Here is a 26,905-nt window from a genome sequence, read left to right as displayed (position 1 = left end):
CGTGGCCGGGTGGCCGCTGGCCGGTTCTCCGGAAGAAGCAGCCTGTCGGGGAAGCGGCGTTGCGTGAGGAGGTTTCGCCAGAAACCGCGCCTGCAGCCGAGGCCGGGACCGCAGGTAGAGCCTCTTGCGGAGAAGGCGGTGCGAGGCCTGCGGCCTTGCTGTGAGGAGGGCGGGCTCCCGCCCTCGCCTCCACGCGGGCCCTCGCCTCCACTGGGCAGGCCGCCGCCGGCCTGGGGCTGGCTGGCTGCTGTGGAAGACGGGCCGCCGCCGAGCGCTGGCGCGAAGAAGGGGGCGGCCGAGGCACACAGGCCGTCCTGCGGACCCGCTGCCGGGTCCCCGGTCCTCTGGTGGGCGGCTGGAGAGGAGCTTAGAAGGGGCGCAGGCAAACGGCTTGGGGATACGCATGTTTCTGCTTTCCAGGGAAGTCAGCTTAGCCTCTTCGTAATACGAGGGGAGCCTTTATGTCCTTTCACGTCGTTACTGAATAAAACTACGGCTCTCGGCCTCCCTAAACGAACACGCGCTACTGCAGACAACAGGCGGAGTGGCGTTTGTGTTGAACAGAGTGCCTTCCGTGAGGCAGTGCCTGCTTAAATCATTTTGTCCTTACGTCCTAAATCGGTACTTGCCGGAACTATTCAACATCTAATTTCAAGATGAAAAACAATTCTACATTTTTGGGTGTAATCCTGATCCGTAGGTGGAATTTTTCTCCCCCCAAGTAACACTTGTTCTTTTACAAGAATGCATAATACTGGTACGATTCTTGGAGAAAGAAGGAAGGGCCCCTTTTCTGCCCCCCCCCCCCCCCCCCCCCCCCGAGTAATATTGATGCTTTAGGATTTTTTCCACACATCCGTTCCATTTGAGAGTAGCAAGAGATCCATGGTCCAAATGTGCTCAGGTTGATTGCAGGATGGCTCGTGCAATCCTAAAGCCCTATTTAGGATTACTTTTAATTTCTCCCAAGCGTTATTTGAAAGTATACGTATGTAGCAAAACATAAATTACTCTTGCGCCCTCCTTTCCCTCCCCTAGAAAGGCACTTTTTGGAATAGAAGGAAGATTAATTACAAATATGAGCTACTTGCAGAGATAACAGCATAGAACAACCATGGAATTCTTGCTGGCTGTAAGCCTTTACTGTAATAAAATCCATGGTAAAGCTTATTTTGGTGAATTTGGGTGCCAGAGAGGTCGCCACGCATCGTGCAGCAGAAGCAGGCATGAGGCCATTCTGTCAAGGGGCACAAAAAACCCGTTAGAGATGTTAGAGAATGAGGTAGTTCTTTCTTCAAAAACTACCAGATGCTAGAGAATATATTTCCAGCAGTAATTCTTTTCACGCTTGAACTGGCAGGTTTTTTTCTGCTGATACAGTGACACAGATCAATTATAATCCTTTTGTGAAGAAAGATACTGCTTCTAGTAAGTCAGTTTTTACAGAAGTTTAGGGGTTTTTGAGGATAGCGGATGCAGGCGTGGTGAGAGAGGTGCCATCAGCTTCCGAACTCAGTCACAGATCGGCAGTGCGCTAATTGCTCACTGTGCTATTGTCCTCTGAAGAATATACAAATGTGAAATCAAATAAAAAAAATTACTTTTAGTATTTTCAATTACATTTACAGTTCTCTCCCTATGTCTCTTTGTGTGTTTTTGTGAACTGTTTTCCCTCAGAAATGCATTTACCAGCAAAGTGCATGTCAACAGTACTGGAAATTCATATTCCACTCCTGCGAGCAAATACACGTAGTGGCAGGAGGATGAGAACATATTTGCAGTTGTGCCCTGCTAATGACCTTGCTGGAGTTTGCTCGTGCGAGGGAGGAACAGTCATGGACTATACACTAGGAGCAGCCAAGTAGATATTCCACCCAAAGGGCTATTGCCAAGAAGCTGCTTAATTATTGGGCACCAAAAGTAGCAGTCTCATGTTTTGAGAGGCAAGAAGCTGAAATTTTAAGAAGATTTAGGAAATTCTTTTCTATTATTATTATTTAGAATATAAAAAAGCATCCATTGGTAAAAACCTCGGGTCATCAGTTTCTTATACATTTTCAGGGTAATCTGTTTTTGTGATCTACATGCAAGTTACATGGTTATTACCACACTTAAGAGTAGTCTCTAACTTCATGAACCCTGTACACCTAAGCAGCCAGTGTGACACCTCTCTTGAGGACTTCACTGCCCTCATTGGGGTGGGGACTCCTGGGCAACTTGCTAAAAATGAGTTGCCTCATTATCTTTTTAAACACATCTGTAGGGTGACAACTAGAACAAGGTGTTTGAAGAATGGCAGCTGAGAAGCTGTGAAATAAAGACAGCATTTCTTTTCTTACAGCATTGTTACAACTTGCAATGCAGTCAGGAAACTATTGAAATGCAGTGCCAAATTTAATTTTGTTCTTTTCTCGTGATTACTATGATAGTTGCTTTCACTGAAATTTTCAAGAAGCTCTGGACTACCAGAATTGTTCTTGGAACACTTCACCCCCAGTACCGAGTAGGAACTGTAATTCTTCCAGTATTACTTTTCACAGAATATCCAATCAAAAATGAAAATGAAGGCAGGAGGGAAACAGAAAAATACAAACAAACCAAAAAAAAACAACCCAAATCACTCTTCTACTGCAGAGGATCCTAAAATTCAGTGACGGCTACTAGGGAAATTGCCTGGGGCCCAACGTGGACAATACTGCCAATACGTACTGGCTGAACATACAGCTATAAATAAAAATGAACAAGATGTCAGGTGTCCTGGTTTTGGCTGGGATAGAGTTAATTTTCTTTCTAGTAGCTGGTACAGAGTGTTATGTTTTGGGTTCAGTATGAGAAGAATGTTGATAACACTGATGTTTTCAGTTGTTGCTAAGTAGTGTTTAGATGAAGTCAAGGATTTTTCAGCTTCTCATGCCCAGCCAGCAAGAAGGCTGGAGGGACACAAGAAGTTGGGAGGGGACACAGCCAGGACAGCTGACCCAAACTGGCCAAAGGGGTATTCCATAGCATGTGATGCCATGCCCAGTATATAAACTGGGAGGACTTGGCTGGGGCGGGGGGCGGATCGCTGCTTGGGAACTCACTGGGCATCGGTCGGTGAGTGGTGAACAATTGCATTGTGCACCGCTTGTTTTGTATATTCCAATTCTTTTATTATTATTATTGTAATTTTATGATTGTTATTGTTATTTTCTTCCTTTCTGTCCTGTTAAACTGTTCTTATATCAACCCACGAGTTTTACTTTTTTTTTCTGATTCTTTTCCCCCATCCCACTGGGTGGGGGGGAAGTGAGCGAGTGGCTGCGTGGTGCTTAGTTGCTGGCTGGGGTTAAACCCCGACATCAGGGTGCATGTGGAATGGGATGAGGAGTAGTGCGGGAAATTAAACCAGCATGTGTCAGCTGGGTGGTGCGTTCTCCTGCGTGCTTATTGCACGTGTCACAAGTTCCTCCTAGAAAATGAACGCCGAAGGTAAATAAGCTCTAAGAAACGCCGTCATAAACTACTGGGTAGATGGAAAAATGCCCCCATTAAAATACAACAAGAGCGAAAAGTCTGAAATTACTTGCTTGTCTCAGCAACGTAACACGTGGGACACGATGAAAAGAAGGCAAAGTCAGGACCTTCTGTTTTCCCATGTCACACACCATTCAGCTAAATTACAAAGCTGCACATTTGAAACAAATAGAAAGATTTCCCCCCTTAACACATTAAGAAATTAATTACCCCCCAATACCAATGACGTAATGAAGTAGTTTAAAAAAGGAACTGGACATTTGTATGGATAAGAACGATAGCCAGTTACGGGTTTGTGCAAATGTACTTTGAAAGAGAATTCGGATGCTGGCCAGCAGGGTCTGAAGGCGAGCCTTGGCTCACCGTGACAAGGCAGGCGGTCGGTCTGGGGATCCAATGAACCCAGCGCTGCTCACCCTAACGCTGCTGCTGGTGTCCTTTGTTACACCAGCCAGGACTGGGGCAGGACAGCCAAGCCAGAGGCTATGCTTGCGGTTGTGAGTTAAATCTGCCGGTGATTGTCCTCTGGCACCCAGACCGAGGGGACACAGATCATTCCCTACTGTACCCCTCAGCCTCCAAAGCTGGGTTGCTCACCAGCTCCACTGGGAATAACTCAGTGGCCAGAGGCTGATGGAGAGATTGCTAGCTGGCTCAGGGCAAACATTTTTAGGGGTCTTTCTGTTCATAGGCATTCAGTTTTCAACATGTGCTCAGACGCATCAGTTGACTGGTATATCCATAGCCAGAGAGACCCAAAGTGTGTCCGATAACAAATTTCCTCTACCTGAAAGGTCCTATGCGCCAGTATTTTTGCCTTCTTAGGCGATGGTTTCAGCTCTTTCATTCACATGCCCACTAATTCTTTGACACCACATCCGACTGAGATTGTTGTTTCCACATCCACACCCCGTGTCTGCAGAGGCTCCTCTCCACCCCAGTAATGCTCTTACGGCAGCACTTTTCATCCACCCAGCACACAATGGGCTTGAAAGTCTTGTCACACACGATACAGGATGCAAGGTGGTGATGATACAGCAAAAGCAAAACTGTTTGATGTTTAAATTGTAGGTGTCAAAGTCACGAGAGGGCACCTGGCCAGCATTAAAACATTTCTGAAACAAGTGGGACAAGAAGCTGGGTGTAATCAATCTATTCTCTGGCCATTATTGGACTGTGAGGTAAATTGGGCTCATTTCTCCTTGGTAAGGATAGGAAGCGCAGAGAAGCAGCAGCTTTATCTGGCTCTGAAACCTTCACATTTGAGTATGGAAGCCATGGCTAAGAGAACAAATAAATAAAAGCAACTGCAGCATTAAGGTTTTGTGCATGCATACAGTTAAAACCCCCCACACTAAACATGGTTTTCTTTAGCACATCATATATCAAAGCAGGCATCAAATCCTTATTCTTCTAATTTTATATATAAACCTTAACTAACTGCATTTTTCTTCTGTCTTTTCCTACTTTGTCAGGATCACACTGAGATAAAATAACCTTTCTGCCCATATAGTTTTGCATTAGGCATTCCTCCTAAGTTTATCTGGAGAGGTTTGTCATAGCTTCGTGAATCCCTGAATTAGCAAAGGAAAACATTGCCTACTTGTCCCGTAATGAAAACCAGGCTTTTAAAAAACGAAGCAAGTGATTCATTCTTCAAGATAATTTCTACAGAGTGCTGTCTCATTAAAAATGATGGAGTGACAAACTAATGATCATTATTTTGGTTGCTCCTCCTCTTGCAATCCTATCTAGTTAAAAGTAACAGCTGAAAAGTACATTGTGATTTTTTGAATATATTTAGACACACTAATAGATGTGGGTTTGCATTTATATATATGCATGGTCTTCATATGTCTATATATAGAGCTAGTACTGGGCTATACTGAGAAGAAAATGAAGGCGTGCATGTCTTCTGATGTTTTTGTAGGAATTGTTGTTTTCTGAAATACTTCAATATAATACAAAGAAAATATGGCAAGAAACTAATTCACTGTTACCATTTCATTTAAAAAAGTTGGAATGCTGATCTAAAAAAACCAAACCCAACCAAACCCCCCTAACATTTAAAACAAAGGAAAAAAGCATTGAAGACTAGTAGTTTGGAACAAAAATCTACTAATGAATAACATTACTTAAGGCTAGGCTACTGTACTGTTGTTGTAGATACATCAGCCAGCACTTACTGAGACATATAGTATCAGACCAGACAATACATCTTCTAAACTGCTGAATCAAACCCCAGACCATTATTGCTGCGGCTCTCGACACTAATCATGCAACAAGACTCTAGATACAGCCCATGGACCGAGGGCCCGACGCAGCTGCTCTTGCTTGGTAGTGCACTGTTAAGTAACCAAACACACTTAGTTCCCTTTTATGTAATAGCTATTGCAAAATCAAAGTCAATAATATGCGAGTGGCCAAGAGTTCAAGGATGCATCTCATGGTCAGGTGATACGTTCCTGTACATAGGGTTATTCTTTAAGTGCATGAGGTTAAAATTGACATTCTGCACTTCAGTACTACATACATAACCCCACCAAACCAACAGCAAGATAACCAAAGAGCAAGGAGAAAAAAAATACTTTTATGACCCAACTGAAGTGACAAACTACAGCAATTCAAAGTTTACTGAAACAATTCAGGAAATTGAAAGCTTTGCTTAACTTTGTTTAGAGAACAGCTGTAAATGGTCAAATAATGTAGGGGAACCTTTTACTATGCTTTTTTTATTCCAGGATTTTACAATCTTTCCTCTTCCTCCTCCTCCAAACAAATTACTGAATCAAAAAACTCCGTACACATATTAACTAATACCAACTGGACTAGTAAACTAGTAGTTGAAGAGGATGCTTCAGTGCACAGAACAACTGGAGATGCTGGTATCTCAGAAGAAAGCTGTATTGCTGTTCTAAGCTAACCCAAATGATTCCTGGTAATCTTTTCCCTGTTTCTCAGAGGTTAATTCCAAAATCTGCACATTTAGCTGCTTTTAAGTAAACTTGTCTACAATCTTTTTGGTTTTTTTGCTTTTCCTCAATGTTTTAAACAACTGCATTTTCTCTTACGCTGTCTCCACAGGTTGGTATTCTTTACATCTGTTCTTGGTTTCCGTTGGCCTTGTCCTTGATTTCAAACTGTTGTTGTTTTGCTGAACTTTAGCATCTGCACCATCCCAGTGCTTGTAATGATGTTGTTGAGAAAACAACAGCATACTTGCTTATGAAATATATTATTATGATGGATTTGGACTACAAAGGCCTGCAAAATTCACCATGAACGTCAAGAGGTCTACCTGTGTTCATCTCATATGACAAGTGGAATGCAGACACCTTCCCTCTTACCACCCACAATAAAAACTGCTGGGCACTTGTAGTACTAACCTAACTGAAAGACATAGGCCAGTCCTGAAAACTGCAGGATTACACAAAACTTATTTCAGCTTTCTAGGTTAAAACCAGATATGCATATTTGAAAATATTAGTATGATTTCTGATAGGAGGCTTTAAATATCAGAGCTCAAGTCAGGTTCAGCCTTGCTACATTATTGCCTTTTAAAATGCAAATTTAAATAGTGGGGTTTTTTTTGTTTTTGTTTTTGAAACATACTTGCTTTTCATGAGACTTGGAAAACTAAGGTTTTATATGTAGGAGCCATCTTTTTTCAGATGTGGAGGTTAGTATCTATAACCATTATATAGGCTACGCTTACATGAAAAGAAAGATGAGGCTTGATGTACAAACCCCATGCAAATAAGCCCATCGTATAATCTGACAACACTAGGAATGATCAGGCTGGTTTTTAAGAAAGCGTATATTTGGAGCAGTGATTTTGAGCTCTTCATCATCTAGGGAAGATTTGCCACTATGAGAATAGAACTACACATCTTTTTAGAAGGTGGTGTGTCAAACTGTACAGCAGACAGATCCTAACGTCTCCGACTTAAATCTGTGAGCAGAGTAAACAAAGCTTTGAGTAGTCTGATTTTTAGGAGCATAACAGATCTAACTTCTGTGGCCTTTAATTAATCCCAGATATAAAAATGTCCTGAAGTACCTCTTATTTACCATGACTTACCTTGCATTTGTTAACTAAAAGTGAAAAACACTGTAAAAATACAAATTGTGCTTAAGATGAGTTGTAGTTGAGACCGTATATGGTAATAAAGAAACTAATTTGAGAAGCCAAATGTATGCAGGTTTAAAACAATTCATTTTCCATAATGAGAAATACAGGAGGGCTTTCTGTCCAAGCTGCTAATAGAGACAATTTTACATAGCCCTTTCTTATAGTAACAGCAGTTTAAACTACTTGGCTCTTTTCAATTGCCACAGGATGAATATTGACTCAGTAATTACAGCTATAGTGTTTTCAGTCTCTTTACAAAAGTTTTCTGCAGAATTATGTCATTAAGACAGAGCTTACTCTATGTAACATGCCTATAATTCAGTTGTGCTTAATGGCTCCTACCTACTACATTTTACCCCTTTTCCTTTATATTTGGAAATTCATGAATGTTTTGTCACAGAAGTTTATGAAATATATGACAAATAGAACAAAGTTTTCATTTACATACAGAAAGATACTGACTTAATGGTAAAACGACAGGAAACATCCAGATGCCTAAGAAGAATCAGAAAATCTTTTAAAGAAAACTATTTTTTATTTAAATTCCATGTCTTAAGCACTGTGACAAAGTAGATTTTTTGAAATCTGTGTCTGAAGTATGTTTGCCCCCCACTCTGCCCTCCCTCCAAAGAAATGAGGCAATTTGATACATATCTACAGTATTTAATAAAGATGTCCAAACCAGGCAAAGTTTTTACAGAAAAGTTTCAGCACTTAACATAAAGAGAAACATTTAATTTGCTCTCAGTCAGACAGCAAAATTAAATGGAAACATGAGAGTCTTCTGAAGAAAGAGTGCATTAAACCATTTCTCTCTGTAGGGAAAGGCAGTATCTTAAAATGATGATTTAACAAAAACAACAGTTCAATTCAAGCAGTTAATAACTCTGTTCTTATTTAAATACTTAAATGTTTGCCAGTTAATCATACCTGATCAATAATTAATCAGTACTTCTTCTGGAGTCTGAAATAGTTGTTTTTAACAAATTGTCAGAAGTTATTTGATAGGGTTTTCTATAAATTCTTTGGCTACATACATTAAGGAAGTTAAATACACAAGAAAGCTACTAGCTACAAGTACCTTAAAAATAGTACACATTTACAGATTATACAGGCATCAGAGTGCAAATGTGGTGAGAGTTATTTTCGAGGACTTAGTTACTTACTACATCCATTTTTACATGCCAAACAGAAGGCTGTAGACAAAAAAAATGAGATTCATAGAAATCTCTTTGCTGAGCTTCTTGACCACCTAAAAATGCCAAATACCTCAAACTAGACTGTTGCTTCATGTAATAATGTTATCACTTTTAATTATGACATATAACCTGCAGTGTCTGTCTGTTTTGTTTGTGTTTTTTTTTTCTTCTGAAGAATGCAGAAGTTCAGAAACTGCTCATATAAAGAACAGAAATGCTGGTTGTATCCCCATAGGGAATTATAAAGATTTTAGAGTCTTTTATGTCTTTTGAAGATCTTTTGTAAGCAAAACATGAAAGCAGAAATCCATGTCAGTCCTTAGAAAAAACTTAGGGTTATAGTGATTTTGTGAAAATGCTTAATTTTCTTCTTGCAGCATTTCTTCTATTTCTTTATCCCAGTTTTCATCACGCTTTTCGGATTCCGTCACCACCTCATACTCTTGAAGCTCTTGTTGCAATTCTTTTTCCCAATCAGCAGTTTCTTCTACAAGAGAAATGATCTGTAAGAATTAACTTGATAACATAGAATGTTGCTTATTTATATAAAACTAGATGAATTTGCACTGAATCTCTCTTACATCCCCCTTAAGGGCAATTCTCCTTAAAAACTAAAAAAAAATTCAAAAATTTCATCTTCTTCCTGACCATGGACAGGAATTAATTAATACACAAGTCTATATTCCCATGTGCATACTATAATAAAGATATAAAAAGCAAATACACAGCTTAGTCATAACAAGCGTCCCTTTGCAAGCTCATTTCCTAGTCTTCCAGTCTATCAACTGAATCTCCCTTTGCACTTTTCAATCTCCAGAAAAAAAAAGAAGTTCCTAAGTTTGTTGAATATACTGTTACCAAAAAAAAAGAAAAAGAAAAATCAAGATCAAATACTGTGGATAATTTAAAAAAAGAAGCAGGTATTCTCACTGACATTTGTAGCTAGGCAAGCTCATTTAATCAGGGTTAAAGGTAAGAATATTTCATACTTTGGGGCAAAAAAATGAGTCAGAAGGCATTCCTGTGTTGTTAATCTCTGTTTTAACTAGCTCTACCTATCATATGCAAGAGTATGGGGGAGGAGATGGGTGTCTGATGTGTTACATGTTGGTGAGTACTTCAGCCTAGGTATGAAGGTACGTAATTCCATAGTCCAAGTCACTAAGGCCAGCTGAGATTTCTCTGAACAAATTACACATTAATGACTTATTGAAACACTTCCATCAAGAAGCTAGATGCAATGAACTAATATTATTTATTAGAATTCCTCAAGCTTGGCTATGTATTGGAAAAAATAACAATTTCAGAAAACAAGGATTCAGCAACACCCAAAACACATTATTAAGATGAATTCTGAAAATTGTATTATGGTACACATCTACATATACAAGTGTCTTCATGGTAAATTGTTCATTGTGTATGGCCAGTCACATCATCACAGATTGTTTTTATGCTTTTTACACTGATACTGGTTATTCTGAATAATTTAAGTATAAGCCCCTCTTTATTTCTTCTCATCATTCTCAAAGCTATTTGTTAAATTTTAACTGTTCTAAATGCATGTAACCCTTTTACAGCAGATGCATCTGCAAGCTCACAGTCTGAGGCAAATACTGCCTTTTTAGCTGGTGTCACAAGAGGAAAACACAGCCTGACTTCCAAATACTGTACTTTACCTACAAGGATGTAAATTAAAGAAAGAAAAATTCATACTCATAAGGACCGGTGAAAGAGAAGGCAGGGAAAGGAAGAGGTAGACAGAAAAAAATAGTCCACTGTCACATTCATAAAAGACCCACCTAAAAATTGTTAGGTTCTTTGGATTTAAACTCCTCACAGCTAACATTCTGTATAAGACGTGGTTTGACTGCGGTGAGAAGTATCATTAATTTCTGCAATATTACATTGCAAGTCGTTTCATACACTTTGAAAAACAGTCATGAATCTACTTTCCTAAATCGAATTACAAATTATTTTTTTTTTAAATCAACCTATCTTAGAATTGCTGTATTTAAGATACAGAAGGTAATAATAGCTTTACCTTCTACTACTGAAGTCTCTTCTTTCTTTTTGTCTAGCACCAGTTGTTCCATTTCTTTTCTTAGGTCTTCCTGATTCAGATTACAGGCATCAAAAGCATCACTCACAAATTCTGAAACACCTGGACTTGTGGAAATCTCCTCCTCATCCTGCAGTAAGACAGTTTTGTATAAGCTTATCCAAAAAGAGGAAAAAAAGGTCACCAATACTTCCACTCATGTGACTGACTGCCTTTTAAATAGAACCAGCAAAAAAATAAACCAAATGCATTACTGTGACAACTATTCTTCTTTATGGGCTATTTTTCTTTCAGAGTATTTTTGTACAGACAAAAATGTTAGATAGTTGTACTGAAAATTATCTGCTTTTCATTCTAGGCTCCTTTTTGTGTTAACAACTTCAATTCTGTTTTCGTAAAGTTCAGAAATAATAATAAACTCATAAGTATTTTAGAACAGTATCTAAGACCAATATTAAATTTTGACCACAATTCAGTAACAGTTTTCTACACACAAATTAGATTGAGTGGACTATTCTTTGGAATCTTTCTGGCTTGATTTAGTCCACTGCCTATTATTGGCAAGTGAATGCATAGCTCTGCTTCTGCCAAGAGTGTTCTCTGGTACTGATTTTACAATTCAGAAATGAACAAGGGTCATTACGTGTCTAAGTTAAAGGTTTTTGCAGCATCAAGCAAAACTCTTCTTGCCATTGCAATAAAATAATGTCATTATTGCAGTGCATCATTTAGATTTCCTGTATGTAAGCCTGACAGCTGCTGAAGATTTGGACAGAATATGGTACATAGATATATTTTCATGAAAGTATTGCTTGTATGTAAATACAATGCAAACCTTCTGCTCCAAACATTTTGGAAATGTCACCCTTCAGAGTAAAACCATGTTTTATTATAATGTGCAGGATACTAATGAGAATATTCTTCAGATAAGCTACTCTTTCTTCCACTGAAAATTACTTTAAAGTGTATGCACTAAAAATTAGCATCACAGCAGAACAGCAGCAGGTTAGGACTGTCAGATATTATATTATTATGGTTTCATAGTACAACTTTCTCAGAAGGATGCATAATTACCTCTTAAGTAACAGTTTCACATACTAGATACCAGCTAAAATATAACAGCATCTTTACCTCTTGAGATTTTATTTGAGGCTTTATTGTAACAGGCGGTGTTTTTGGCCGTACTGTTTCTGTCAAGAGGGGGGGAAAAAAGGTAGATTACATTTAAGTATATAAAGACCTCATTTAATCTGCACAGCTATTAAATGTACAAGGAAATATTGTATTTTAAGTTTTAAGGACTTCTGGTGGTTAAAGGCTGAATTCAGCCATAGGTGAAGCATTTGCAACAACAAAATGGAAGAGAAGCAATTTTCTATTCTTAATTAAGGCAAATTTAGCAAACCATTTCCTCATTATGACTCCAAAGTTAAATCACAGGAACCCCTCTGCCCCTCAAAATGATCCAAAGAACTACATAAATAGGAACAGTTGGGAATCTGAAAGAACGTCTTCTATAAAACATTTACAGACTGCACCACACGTCACAAGATCTTTAAAGTTACAAAGGTGTAGATTTGGTCATGAGATCCAGTTTCTGCCTATTCACAGAAGATCCCAAACTCCTCTGGTTAGGTACTACTACTGACATGGGGACTAGTTATTTCTTAGGTGTACCAGACTACATCTGTATGCATGCCCCTAAACGCACACAAGAAGAGTACACTGCAGCCTTACCTTCTTTCACGCAGGCAAAGGAAGTCGCTGAAAAACATAAACCCTAGAAGCTGTTCCCAATTTCCTAAGAAAACTCACTGCCCATTCTGTATTTAGTAGCATGGTGCTAGGAAGACAACAATTGTTTACAAGCAAGGACAGATCTTATTCTTGGCAGGTAAAGGAACACCCCAGCTTTCTTCCTCATGCAACTAGCAGGGCAGAGACATCACAATAAAGAGCCGGGTGGCTGCAGGATCAAATATATACAAGGCAGGTTGTGGTAGTGATGGAGTGCTTGCTTAGCAGTTCTACTTGTTTAAGCATGCAAAGCAGCTCTGCTTACTGCAGTGTGCCTGGATGGACACTTCCTGCTTACTCAGCAATTCCTGAAGCGGGGAATTTTTTCAGGTTTAATTTTTAAGATTAAGATCATTCGAATTAAAATCATTCCCTAATTGGTAGCTGTCACTGCTTATACAGCTCATCTACTCAATGCCCACTGCTCTGTCCCATCCTCTCTCTTCCTTCCCCTTCCCAATCTTCAGAGGATCTGTTACTGCACCCAACACCGCAGCCAAAGAGGCTCCAGGACTCGCTGCTCAGGGAGGCTGTAGAACATGGCACTAACTCTTTGCTGTTCAGCACCGAGCGCCCAAAGCACCGCACTACAGAGGTGCCTCAAGCTCCATCTGCTGCTCTCACGCAGAAGCGGCACAGCAGCTCTGCACTGGGCCATGCACCAGTCCGATGTGACTAACATACCATTAGCCCTGTTCTGGATCTACTGGCCTGGCATCATCTCCTCCACTGCTGCTGTGCTGTCTGCCCCTGGGGGTAACTTCATGCTCAAGTACATAGTTACTAATACCTGGAGAAGGACTAGAACTTGGCATTTTGTATAGATCTTATATAGTCTCTACACTACAACGTGGAATGTCTTCCATTTGTCCCTTCTTTTTTCCTTTCACATCAACCTTGCTAATTTAACTTCGTGAAAACAGCAGGTAAGGAGGAGACAGACAGAGATAAAAATGGAAGGCAATTAATTCCATTTTATAGACATCAGTCAGCTTTAAGAAGAAACTCTGAACATCATGAAGAGTTACCAACAGGCAATTACGTCCAGTTTAAGCCTCCAATTAGGGAATCCAACCTTCAAAAAGATTACTTAAATCAAAAATAACACATGATTCAGAGCTTCCCAAATCTGTGCAATCTTCGAATCAAACAAAACATGTCTTTACTACATTTTTCCAAAATGTATCTTTGCCATTACAGAATATACAGCCATTAGGACAGTAAATCTATCTGCATATCCTATACTGGTCTTCTGAATTGTATGAGATCTACAACAGGCCACAAGACAGTGGCCCCCCCCCCCTTTTTTTTTTTTTTTTTAAATGAGGGTATGTTTTGTTTTCAATCACAATGGTAATTTTACTAGAATAACTCTTTGGGTACTCTCCAGCAACTTTCTCTTTGGCAATTTCCAAGGGTTTGGACGACTCAAAGATAACAGTTTTGTTGTTCATAGGGTCGGTTGCCATCTCTCCTGTAGAGCTGAGACACTTCAATTAAAACAGCCATAGTTTGGCAAATGTGAGTACTAGTAAAAAAAAAAAAAAGGCTATGCTGCCCTAGGAACTTACAGTTGAAGACCGCTCATTTACCTACTTATTTAGCTGGCATATAGGAAGCCTTTAGCTCTGTAATTAATGACAGAGTAACTTTAATCTGACTAGCCAGTCAGCCACAACAGCAGCAGCCTTCTTTTCTTCTGAAATTGGTTTACTGAAGCAATGATATGCAGAAGCAGAAATCAAAACAGCCTGCCAAAATTCTTCAGGTGTCCTACCAGGGTGGTGAGTGTACCTAGCTTAAGCTAAGATTTAATGAGCTCCTAGTTATCTTTGTGTCTTTGCCAGTAACTGCTTTATACTCTTTAAGCTGCATATATTCCCGCTTGCAGAATTTGTTTGCATGCAGATGCCCAGTGGTTCATAAGAGGGTCAGTAAGAATCATCTGTATAAACTGATCAATGTAACTGAAGACGCCTACATTGAAGTGGCTTTTTCATCTCAAGGTTGAATGCCAGGTAGACTCCTGGTCCCCATCTTCCTCCATTTCTACAACACATTGTGGGCCTTTCCACATCCTGCATGTGTGTCTGCCTTCACCACCACAGTAATTCTACCCTCATATCGCTCACTAAGTTCTCTTTGGCCTGAAACCTAAGCAAAAGCCAAGAGTAAACCATGTGCCAGCTGGCTGGGTTGGTTAGTACCTACTGCCTTATCAGGTGAACTAAAGGTACCCCCTACTTCTTTCTGACAAATAAAAAAAGCACACCAGAGACCGCTAGTGGTCTTGAGCTGTTACAAGCCAAGTACAAAATTTCATCTCTTGGGGTTTCCACTCTACTGATAAAGTTGGCTGAAATTGGAAAGTGGCCTAAAAGCACTAGAGCCTCCTCCTCCCCCATCTGGACAAACACATGAAGTATGGTGAGAGAAGCCCTGATTCCCTATTAGGAAATCAAGGATAAAAATTCGATATCACCTGGTGTATACAGTCGGCATGCATGACTAACTTAACAAGCTGTGCTAAACAAATCCTTCCCATACCTTTCAGTTGGATATCCTCTTCTCTGCCTTTGTTCTCTTCTTTTCCTACTGCTTGCTGTTGAGCTGCAAGTGCAGTGAGTTGCGCAGACTGTTTAATTAGGGACACCCTGTAGAAATAATTTCTCCAGAACACCTCCTCCTTTACACTAGAGAGGACAAACAGATTTTGATTACTACATTTGGAAATATGCTTCCTTTTACAACCTAGCAATGAAATAAAATTAAATATGCAGAGGGAAGGAGTAGACATAGCTGCCATTTAAGTACAAATTTAAAAAAGGTATTTGTGACATTAACACAGTTTAAAAAAAAATCCATCATTGTAGAAGTTCTTGATCTCTTACAAGACAACTACAATGGACTTGAACATAATAATAATAATGATATGACTTCAGAAAAAGCTTAACAGCATGTAGCAATATACAACTTAGAAAAATATAATGCCATTCCATCTCTCTTGCCAAATTATCTAAACAATCCCAACAAGCCAAATAACCCTGTTCTCTTTACTTCCTCTCTAAAACCAACACTCTTATCATTGCCAAACTATATTCACCTACATCTTCCCTAGACCTGACATGGAACCTCTTTGATCTATAGGCAAAAGCTGTTCACAGATTGCAGCAGAACTATTCCACTACCTTCACATCTCTCAGCATGTCTGCAGGACCTTCAGTAACTGGAAACTGCCATCTTGGAAACAACCAGCTCTGATAAATGGGAGACTACCCCATTTCTTAGGTAACATTTCCCTCTGATAATCCTCCAGCAAGCAAGAAAAGACCCAACTTTAACCCAGAGGGAAGAGAAGTCAGAAATGGCAAGGCCTGTGGGGAGGAAGGTACATAGGTCAAGAAAGAAAGAAAGAAGAGAGTGAAGTTACCTTCCTTCCCATTCAGGCAAACAGTGACTATTGAGATTCAGAACAGGAAAAAAACCCTATTAAGCAATGTGGCAGTATACGCAAGGACAGCATGACCAGAGGCTGAAGATGGACTATCAGAGACAGATCTGATGAAGACTTAGAATAGGGGCAGAGCTGTAGGACTGACAGCAGCAAAGAACAGCAGGGAAGGAGGTAAATAAAATGAGGAGCTGGGAAGGTTCATGAAAGGAGGAGATTTAAGAGAGAAAAGCTCACAAAAAAAAGATGTTTTCTTTCCCGTTTCCATCCTTAGACAAGGAGATTAATGTTGGCAACTCCTACTTAACAAGAAAGTTTACCTGTGAAACAAGCTTTAGGAGCAGAGTCTGGGGCTGGACAAGGATGGAGAACAGCACTGGAATAAAGCTGGGATCAAGAAGCCATACTGGAACAGGCCATAACTGCTGGCACAAAGACCTTATGGATCTTTTAGTTAGGTCCACTAGAAGGAAGGCAGTCGCAACACAGAGCTTTTTCCATTGCCTATTCAAAACCAGTTTTTTTTTCCTTGCGTTGCTGCTGTTTTGTGATGCATTCTTTTACCATGTCTCCAGGGGACCTCTGACTATCTCTAATGTTTCTGGGTGTCAGTTACACCAACAGATCTGAACATTTTTGTTGCTGCTTTTACCTTTGTTTGGAAAAAAGATTTTCAATTAATTTAGCACACTGGACATGGAAAAATTTAAGGCCTCTCCCACTCTTAAGTCAACAGGCCCTTATTACTTCTGAATGTCTAACAAATCTACTTCTGTTCTTTCCTCCAACTGCTAAACCGCAATGCATGTGCAGTATTACATGCATGTGAAATTAACAGATGTAAAATATATACAGAGGAAGTACATAAAGAAAGAATTGAAAGAAGTGAAAAGAAAAAGGAGTAATTTACGAATGTTTACAAACACATTAAAAGTACAACAATACATAGTTACCAGCAGAAATTACTTACTGTTTGGGAACGAGATCAAACCTCATCCTATTGAGAAGTTCATCTTCTTGTAACATCACCATTGCAACAGGGTACATTTGATCAAAGTCAAAATTAAACTGCACGCCTGCTGGAGGATCCCGCAGAAAATTTCGTTTATCCTTTGAAGAACATATTTATGGTCATTAGCTGATATCAGAAAAAGGGTATCATATTTCACACACAAGACCAGCAAAGCAATCCCACTTCTCTCATAATTCCATCATACTACAAAGCTGTAAAGCCTTTATAAAAATAAAAAATTATATTGGGGATCTACTTTGGCTCAAGTTGATACTGAAAGAACTATTTACTCTTGCCATGATCAGTGCAGTGGCAGACACATTAAAAGTAGTATATTGAAAATACATAATTTAATAATGCCAGCCAAACTTACTTTGGGGGGAGGAAAAGGATGTTTTAACCTCTCCAACAGAAAAATTTAAAATCTTACAGGAAATGAAATACTTACTGCTGATAAGGCCAGTATTTGTTGTTGAATTGTCTCTTCTTCATTGCTGTCTACCCAGGGAGGTACTGCTGCTTCTGTTATTGAAAGGAGGAAAATAATTGCATGTGTATTACTTTAAAAAAAAATAAATCACCTTACATAAAGTAACATATAACGTCACAAAAATAAGCAGACTTACATCAGTAAGCCAATTCATTGTTCCTTTTTCCTAAACTCACGGCATAAGAGAGAAACTCTAGGAATAGATCTTTGCTTATCAGAGGTAAAAAAAAAAAATTAAAAAAAAATTTGCCGGTTGCTGATTTCTGTTATTGTAAATCTAAAACTGTGGGGATTTCTTTAAAGTGTGCACCAGTCAGAAGTTGGTGCCTCTTAGTTTAGTCACTGAAGCAGTGCTGTAGAACTGGTTAAGCTGCCTGCACATAGAAATTTCTAGATTCACTTTAAACACATAAACTTAGTTTAGACAAAGTTTTCAAAATCACTTACTATTGTATTAATTTTCTAACACCCAGAAGATACCAATTCTTTAATGATGGAGAAAAATAAGTTACAAGTTTTTTATAAATTACAAGATGTTATACACTGAATAACATACTCAAGTTCAGCTGATTTACATATTTACACAGATACTTCCAAAATAGTTCTGTAAGCTGTACACAGAGGAAAATAAACAATTGTAGATGTATAGAAATCTATTAATCTCTTCACTGTCAATACAAATTCAGCCTACAGAGACATCGTGATGCATCTGTAACAGTTAACAAATAATTCTTGTGCACTTAAACTAACAATGCTTATTTGCCTATGCACCTGATATCAGCAAGATCTTTCACCCACATGGATTCACACCTCATGGTAATGTTTCTTTCTGTTAGGCCATCTGTTACTCCTTCTTTCACCTATCTAGCTACCTATTTTCATGAAGCTTGTAGAAATACATTAACAGATGCCAAAGTTTACTAACAGAGACAAAAAGAAACACAGACAACGCAATCATGTAAGCAGCCTTGCTGCTTATTGCGTTCAGGTAACACATTAAAAGAGATAAAACCCAATGATGAAATGCAATGTAAAAAAAAAATTGTGTTTATTTTAAACTCCCAAATAGATCCACTGATGTCAATAGTACATGGGTGGATAACTCAAAGGATTTAGATCACAGATAATTATAAAGCAAATGATTTATGGGAAAGCAAAAGAGCAATTAAGCCTTTAATGTAAGCAGAGCAACTCCTACAGCAAAACTAATTAAATACTATAGTGCAAACCCTAACCCATGTTTTTAATTTAATTACGAAAATGTGACATGATTGCTAAAGCTCAAAAGTAATCAGCATGCCTGTTTTCAATAAATACACAGGCTTAACATTCAAAACAACAATAAGAGATCAGCTTTGCTAGCACAGTGATCTTTGAGTTAATTTCATAAAGCTGAATTTGGTTAAAAAAGCAAATCTAAACCAACTAGATAATGTAACACTACCCTCACTTAAAAATGTCATCTTCCTATTCCACGATATATGTTAAGTTCTGCCATAATGTGTTTCATTAAACAGTTTTCTTTAATAAAGAGTTTTGATAGATTGTTTAGCTACAGCTCAATCATCCAGCTTCCAGCAAGTTCTAGCTCATGTAACATTATGTATTATCAAAAAAGCATACGTTACCTGATTTTTTTGTTTGCTGCTCTTGGACAAATTTTTTCTGTTCCTTCTGAAAATCTCCGATAATTGTCTAAAATAAAAATTATGGAACAACAATAAAAAAAAATCATTCCTCTTGTTTCATGTTCACTCAGAAAGTGCTTTCAAATACATTACAGGATCATATTCTTATATCATGGGTGGCCCTTTTTCTAAGTTAATTAAAGGTGTTTCATGTAAATCATACATTCTCCTTTACTGAAACATTCAATTTTGCCTTTAAAAGTTTAAACTGTTGTGTAGGTTTTCAAGATTATATTTATAGTTTTATCAAGTTCAGGGACCAAAAAAAAAAAAAAAAGGAAAATCCTAGCTGATAATTCAAACATCAGCATACTATGCATATACACTTACTGCCTTACCATATCAAATACAGACAACATAGACTGTTTCAACTTACTCAAACATGTTTTAAAAGCATTAAACTACATTCAGAAATATCCTATACTGAATTTAGAATTAAAAAATGAAGAATGGTCTCAGAAGTCAGCATGCCATAATCTAGAAGTAACAATGCAAATGTTGTTCTGTAGTTGAAAGCAGAGGCAAAAACCCCATGAAGCTAGAAATGAATACTGCTCTCAAAATACAAATTTTATGCAGTGAGGTCTTTGGCTTAACAAGTTGCCAAAAAGCATGCAAATCTTCAAGCTAAATCCTGATAAATTCCTATGATTTTTTTTTTCCTTCAACAACCCAGCATTTCAGTTCAAGATTAACATCAGTGAGAGAACTGTGGTGTTGCCCATTATACAAATAGATCATTGTGGTTCCTCCTGATTGTAAGTTATATGAATTTTTGGTATTTATGGAATAAAATAATTTATATGGTATAAGAAAAAAGCTTTACGATGATATAGCTATAATCCTGTTTCTCCTATATGTAAACTTATTAGTCAAAACAGAAAATTCATATTACTCTAAGGCATTCACAGAAAAAAGAAAATGGTATTTTATGCATAAAATATGCTGTAGGTACTTAGCTACAGTTTCTTATGAGCATGATTATTTGCATATTAAATTACCAAATAACCTTCTTACTTGATTTTTCCTTTTTGATGTAGATCAAAATTACATTAGACTCTAATATACTGTAGTAGGAAATATAACTCTGCTATTATATGTAGACAGTTGTCACTAAAAAGTCAATGAAATCTGGAGACAAAATTCGATCATAGCATAACTTTAAAAGCGTCATCTGATGATTAATTTGGAAGACAACATGAACACTAATTATATCAAGAAATTGAATTTCACTGTATTTAAAAAAAAAAAAAAAGGCACCAACACTTCAGTTCCCCTGAAGGGGTGTCTGAGACAGGAGCAGGATGAGGAGTCTGGCTGCGTCTCCCACATCTGACGCTCCTGGATGCACAGTCCCACTACAGCTGGCTTGGTTTTGGCCAGTCCCCTTCCCCTTCCAAGCTACCCTCGCTAACAAACACAGCAAAACACTACATAGCACTTATTCCTGCCTTTTTCTTTTTTTCTTCCTGCCAAGCTTGTGACTTAAAAGCACTGGAAGAACACTTGCTGGCAGAAGTTAAGCAGCTGGAGCTGGCAGCCAGGAACAGGGAGGGCAAGAGACAAGCTGCAGGGTCGGAGTTGGGAAAAGAACAGGACAGTAGTAAGCTATTCCATTAACTCACTGGGTCTCCATGAAACTGTGCCTGTAAAGCTCTAGGGTCTTCGCATACGACATCCACAAAGCTGACCTAATTCTGAATCTTGCTTCGCAGATGCATTTAAGATGCAAGCTATAGCATTCTTCTTTCAACCTAAATAAACTGGGGCAAAAAACCAAACCCACACATCTCCCAGACATCCCCCAACTGCCTGTCTACTAATTCTTCCAGCCTTTCCTCCTATGTCAGCATTTTTTGTATTTTCTTCTGGCCTTTCTGCAGTGAAAGTCTTTCTACATCCTTAAGGAATGGAAGACAGGTGCAGTGCCAAGTAAAGCAGAGTGACCATTTTGTAGCATGTCTGCCCTGAATAAACATTTCAGTCGCATCATTTATTGTGACAGGAGATACCTGCTCTTCAAATACATAATTCCTAAAGTCAGCTTAAAAAAAATGTTATCACATGCCAGATTTGCCATGTGTTACAACAACAGTAAGCGAACAGATCTTTCGGATCAAGTATCTAGAAATAAAGTTACCTTATCAATGATACTGTCGATTTTTCCTTCTTCTACAGACTTCTTTATCGACTGTGCTGTTTCAGCAACGGATTCAGTTATCTTTTTTGTAGCAGCAGTGGCAAAACTGAAGAGGTAACCTTTCACAGATGAGAAGAGAAAGACCTGAGAAAAGCCTTCTTTATATCCACTTATCTTACTAGACTTATTTTCCTTTCTCTTTAGACATTTGGATACTTACTGGAAAGCTTCTTTCAAAATCAATTAACCCAGCTTCTGGCCTACAAAGAACTCCTAAAACCCCATTTATGCTTTTCTAGTTCATATTCTTTAGTGATGATGATCAAACTGTATGTTTGACCACAACCTTCTGTAAACCAAACTTATACACATGAACCTTGTTTACTAAATCATACATTCCTAATGGTCTTTGAAATACTGCTTTCCAATGAATTTTCTGAAGCAATGTTTCTTTCCTAATTTCATTTAAGTATTTTGGAGACATTAAGCAATAAAGTAACTTCAGCAACAGGATTAAAACAGAATTATATATTTAAGAATATCAACATGCACAATGAAGTCTCATGAAGTAAGGCAGCAAATGCATGAAAAATTTCATGCAAGTAACACTTGAGATACCTTCAAAAGTCTTAAGATAGAAGCTTTCTCTTGATGTTTGCCCTTTTCTGTTTTGCATTGTCTTCCTCTTTTTAGCTCCATGAGAAGCGCTGTGGCCCTGCTTGCTTGTTTTTAGGAGTATGTTCAGCGTCAGAACAGCAGTAACAAATACTTCCGAAGACTAACTAGCATTTTTTATATTAGCAGTGCTGAAGTGAAGAAAGGTGGCAGGGAAAGAACTACCTAGCATGGGCAGTTGCATTGTACTGTTCACTTTTAATTAAGGAGAACAAACTTGCAAGCAACAAGATGCATATCACAAACCTTCAGAAACATTAAGCATCAGTTTATTGACAAAGGATCTTAAAACAACATTGGTATTGTTTATGCCACAAACACTTTATTACGTCTGAACAGTTGTATTATGACTGTAATACCACAGTAACTGAATATACAATAATATTGGCAAGTGCCGTAGTAAATACAATGATATAATAATTGCAGAAGGACCTAGATAGATTGGAGCATTGGGCAATGATCAATGGCATGAAATTTAACAGGAATAAATGCCAGATTCTGCAACTGGGACAGAGTAACACCAGGCACAAGTTATAAGTTGGGAGAGGAGGTGGCTGGAGAGCAGCCCTGCAGAAAGGGATCTGGGGGTGCTGGTTGGCAGCAGGCTCAACAGGAGCCAGTAGTGTGCCCTGGCAGCCAAGAGGGCAAACCCCATCCTGGGGGGCATCAAACACAGCATGACCACCCTGTCAAAAGAGGGGATTATCCCGCTGTATGCAGCGTTGGTATGGCCTTGCCTTGATTACTGTGTGCGGTGCTGGGCCGCACAATTTAAGAAGGATGTGAAGGTCCGTGAAGGCGTTCAGAGGATGGCAACAAAGCTGGTGACAGGGCTGGAAGGAATGTCCTGTGAGGAGTGGCTGAGGACTTTGGGCTCGTCTAGCTTGGAGGAAAGAAGGCTGAGGGGTGACCTCATGGCTCTCTACAGCTTCCCGAAGAGGGGACATGGAGAGGGAGGTGCTGAGCTCTTCTCCCTGGGATCCAGTGACAGGACACGACAGGAATGGTTCAAAGCTGCAGCAGGGGAGGTTCAGACTGGACATGAGGAAGCATTTCTTTACTGAGAGGGTGGTCGAACCCTGGAACAGGCTTCCTAGAGAGGTGGTCGATGCCCCAAGCCTGTTAGTGTTCAAGAGGCATTTGGACAATGCTCTTAACAACATGCTTTAACTTTTGGTCAGCCCTGAAGTGGTCAGGCACTTGGACTAGATGTTAGTTGTAGGTCCTTTCCCACTGAAATAGTCTATTCTCTTCTAATTCTAAGGTTAGAAGTAGCAATGGTGGATCTAAACTGCATAGTAACTATCAAAGACATATTTGATGCATTAGTAGGAATGCAAAGCATGTGAAATGGTAAGAATATTTTAGTTATTCCAGAAAATCAACTTTGACTTTTATACAGGGGACTTCTAAAAAAAATAAAACAAAACCATCAAAACAACCACCAACCAGCACTTCTGTTTCAAACAAACAAAACCCACCTTCCTTCTCAAGACCTCACAAAAATTCCAGTTCCCTTATGGGTTAGAAATGTATGAAATAACCTTATCATGCAAAAAACAAGCGAGTTGTTTTAACACAGTTGTTAGCCACTGTTAGAATGAGTTACTTTGGAACATTTATGGCAGTTTTTGGAAAGCTGACTGTTCTTTGTGATGCATAAAATTCTCTCTTTACAATATCACCAAATCAATACTGAAACATGCAGAGGTCTAGCCAGCCCTTAAACAAGCCAGGTTTTTTATATGCAACTTCCACTTATAAGCCACAGAGTGGTGGCAACCAAACTTCCTTCAAGTACTTGCTAGCATCTTTTATATCTGTTATCAGGCTTTATAACCCATCACATGCTTCACATTGTATAAAAAAAAAAAAAAAAGTCCTATATTCTACACTTTAGATAGAGACACATATACTATCCCCCTTATGACAGTAGAGGAAGCAGCAGCCTACCAGATTGTTTCCTCCCTACCAGCTTTTATTGGTGGTTTTATGTATCCCTGGAAACTCTCTCATATGCAATTGTTTTAGGTGCAAAAGGTGCTGAAACATTTGCTGTCCAGCAACGTTTTGGTATTGTTGGGCAAAGTGGTTTTGGCCTGTCCTGGAACCTGTCTGAAGAGCAAAATGCTTTTTATTTCCATCAAGGGCAAATATTCTTCTGAACTAAGGTACTTAAAAAACCTCAGAGGTGGTACTTGGCCTTAGAAAAACAGAATTAGTGGTGGAAAGCAACACTTCCACTTTAAGACGGCCAAGAAACTTTCCCTCCCTCTTATAATTATGCCTGTATTAACCATATGTATCTAGCAGTATTTTTATTAGTTCACATTGACAAACTCTCCTAACCTTTGCAATGATGCAATAACGAGCAAAAAATAATGTATGTAAGGCTTCAGTTTTACCAGTAAAATTCTTTATGTGCTAGGGCAGTCTTTCCACGCAGCTACCCTGGTTGTTAGTCATGCAGATGTTTCTAGAGTTACCACGTGTTAAAACAGTGACGGCCAAATCCTTATAAAAAAGCCTTCCTACCGCAATCTTCTCTGGTGTCACAGATGATGAATCCATGGATTAACTAAAGCAAATTTTCACTTCCAGAGCAAATTATGGGACGGACCTTTATATCTGTAACAGTCAATACTTATACTTCCCCTGAAATTCGAAGTCTTTTTTCCCTTCCTGAACAAGCAGAGTGCCTACCAGATTAGGATCGATTTACAACAGCCAGAAGAGTATTTGACCAAACTACACAGATAAACTGCTGCAGCTCAGATAGCCCAAGGCAAAGCACAGTAAAGAACCATCTCAGACTAACCTTTCAGATGATATCGATCCAGCATTTCAGAGCACCAGTAAAAAACCCATACTTTAGCAACGAGTACAGAACTGTACTACCTACACTTCACTTCTCCCATAGTGACAAGAGAACAGATACTTAAAGAAATGCTGTTTATTTAGTAACAATTCTGAAAAAGATGATAACTGAAAGGAACATTTCCAGCCATTTGCTTGGTTCATATTTTAAACATCCAGGTTTTGGTTTTTTTAATGTTTTTGATTTCCAGTGAGGCAACATCCTTTAACAGTGCACAGAATCGTTAGCAACTCAATCAAATATTTCTCATTGCCAGTAACTGCTATTCAAAACGAATCTCTGAAATGCAGAAAAAATGAAGATGAAATTAGAGAATTCCAGCTTTATCAATTGCACAGGATCCTTTCAGAACTGTGGAAGAGACTGGACAAGCTGTATGAAAAACTCCACCCTGCAAAACACATGGTAGTTGTGCATGCTACAGACTGCAGTTAACAGACGTGATTTAGAAGAGCTGCAAAACAAAGATATTTGAAAATATAAGATAGAAAAGGGTAGGAAGCAATGACTTTCAGAACTTTTCACCGAGATAATTTTCCAAACTAGCTAGCCTAACCTGAATTAGCATTTACATCCGGAAAGATATGCTCCAGGTTTTTTTATTTTTTCAAAAAAGCCTTCAGGTCACCTCATAAACTTGCATTCCCCATTTCACGTCACTGTGCAAGCTATGTTAAGAGTTGTTGCTATTTAGCCAAAAAGCGGTTTTTCTTTTACGTTTGCTGAATTGAGAACAAACGTGCTTAACTCATCTTAAAACCTGTCTAATTGTTTAGCTTGACCACAGCTTCGCTTGAAGTACCACTGGTCAGTACCAGTGACTTCTCCTCTAAGCACGCATTAATCCGGTCTACCTTCCCTCCTCCAGTTGCCACCCCGTGCTACTCTCTCACCACACGCGAGGAGTTTTACTGCCAAGACCACGTTTTTGTTTTTGTGGTGTTTTTTTTTTCTTTTAAAACCCGACCCACAGCAGCACTCCCCGCGTGAGGACGCCTGGGCGCGACACACCTCTCCAGCACCGAAGCCCCCCTTTCACTCAACCCTCTCCCCCGCACGAAGGGGCCCCCGCGGCGATGTGTGCGGGAGGGGCAGGGCAGGACAGGACACTCACTGCCGAGTCCCTTGGCCTGGCTGAGGAGCGCCTCCGAGTCCGCCTGCAGCTCCGCCTGCTCCGAGGTCCGCACGGCCGCCTCCGCGTCTGCCGCCGCCTCCTCCTCTTCCTCCTCCACGGGGCTGCTCCTCTCCTCAGCCGGCAGCAGCTTCTCCTCACCTGCCCGCTCCAGCCCCAGCCAGCTGCCCAGGCCGCGCAACATGGCGGGGCGGCGGCGGCGGCCGCTCTCGGCCGTTAACGGGCGCTCCGAGCAGGCCAGCCGGCCGCTCCTTCCGCATACGCCACTTCCGCCCCGTTCGCGGAGGAAGGGCGGCGGCCGCGCCGCCGCAGGGGGCGGGGAATAGGCGGGGCAGCGGACCGGGGTGGGAGGGGCCAAGCCGCCACCGCCGCCGGCGGAGGGGCGGGAAGCGCGCGCGCCGGCCCGGGCCTGGCGTGACAGAGCCGCGCCCCGGCGGGAAGCGGCGGGCTGGGCCGCTGCGGGCCGTGAGGGGCCGGGCTGGCCTGGCCTGGCCTGGCCTGGCCGCCGGCCTTCGCCTTCCTCAGGGAGGTGCCTCCGCCTCCTCCCGCCCCGGGGGGCTCGCTTCGGTGCGGCAGTCCCCGGCGGTGACCCCGCGGCGGGCAGCGGGCGCGCCTGGGCTTCGCCCTCGGGCCGCCGGCTGAGAGTGCCCGCCGTCGGGGACAGAAAAAGTCGGCGCGGGGCGGTAAGTCACAGGCCGGCGGCGGCTTTGCCGGTCGCAGCCCCCGTCCCGCCGCC

General features: G+C 40.1%; 2 protein-coding genes across 2 annotated transcripts in view; one reads left to right on the top strand and one right to left on the bottom strand.

Moving 5' to 3' along the window:
* Nucleotides 1-8,290: 8,290 nt before the first annotated feature.
* SYAP1 (synapse associated protein 1) lies at nucleotides 8,291-26,437 on the bottom strand. The gene is made up of 9 exons (XM_049834181.1): nucleotides 26,152-26,437; nucleotides 21,485-21,603; nucleotides 19,285-19,351; nucleotides 17,615-17,688; nucleotides 17,125-17,264; nucleotides 15,251-15,396; nucleotides 12,038-12,096; nucleotides 10,889-11,036; nucleotides 8,291-9,334 (listed from the first exon to the last, which is right to left on the bottom strand). The coding sequence occupies exons 1-9, from the start codon at nucleotides 26,351-26,353 to the stop codon at nucleotides 9,207-9,209; spliced, it is 1,083 nt and encodes a 360-aa protein (XP_049690138.1). The 5' UTR covers nucleotides 26,354-26,437; the 3' UTR covers nucleotides 8,291-9,206.
* A 395-nt stretch (nucleotides 26,438-26,832) lies between these two features.
* Nucleotides 26,833-26,905, top strand: part of CTPS2 (CTP synthase 2) — an 87,448-nt gene continuing 87,375 nt past the window's right edge. Inside the window, exon 1 of the mRNA XM_049834152.1 lies at nucleotides 26,833-26,852. The gene's annotated coding sequence lies outside the window, so the exon portion shown is untranslated. The remainder of the gene's footprint in view (nucleotides 26,853-26,905) is intronic.

This window comes from Accipiter gentilis, chromosome 31, assembly GCF_929443795.1.
Source record: "Accipiter gentilis chromosome 31, bAccGen1.1, whole genome shotgun sequence".
NCBI lineage: Eukaryota > Metazoa > Chordata > Aves > Accipitriformes > Accipitridae > Astur > Astur gentilis.
Note: the sequence above shows the minus strand (reverse complement) of the source record. Positions and strands in the feature narration are given on the sequence as shown.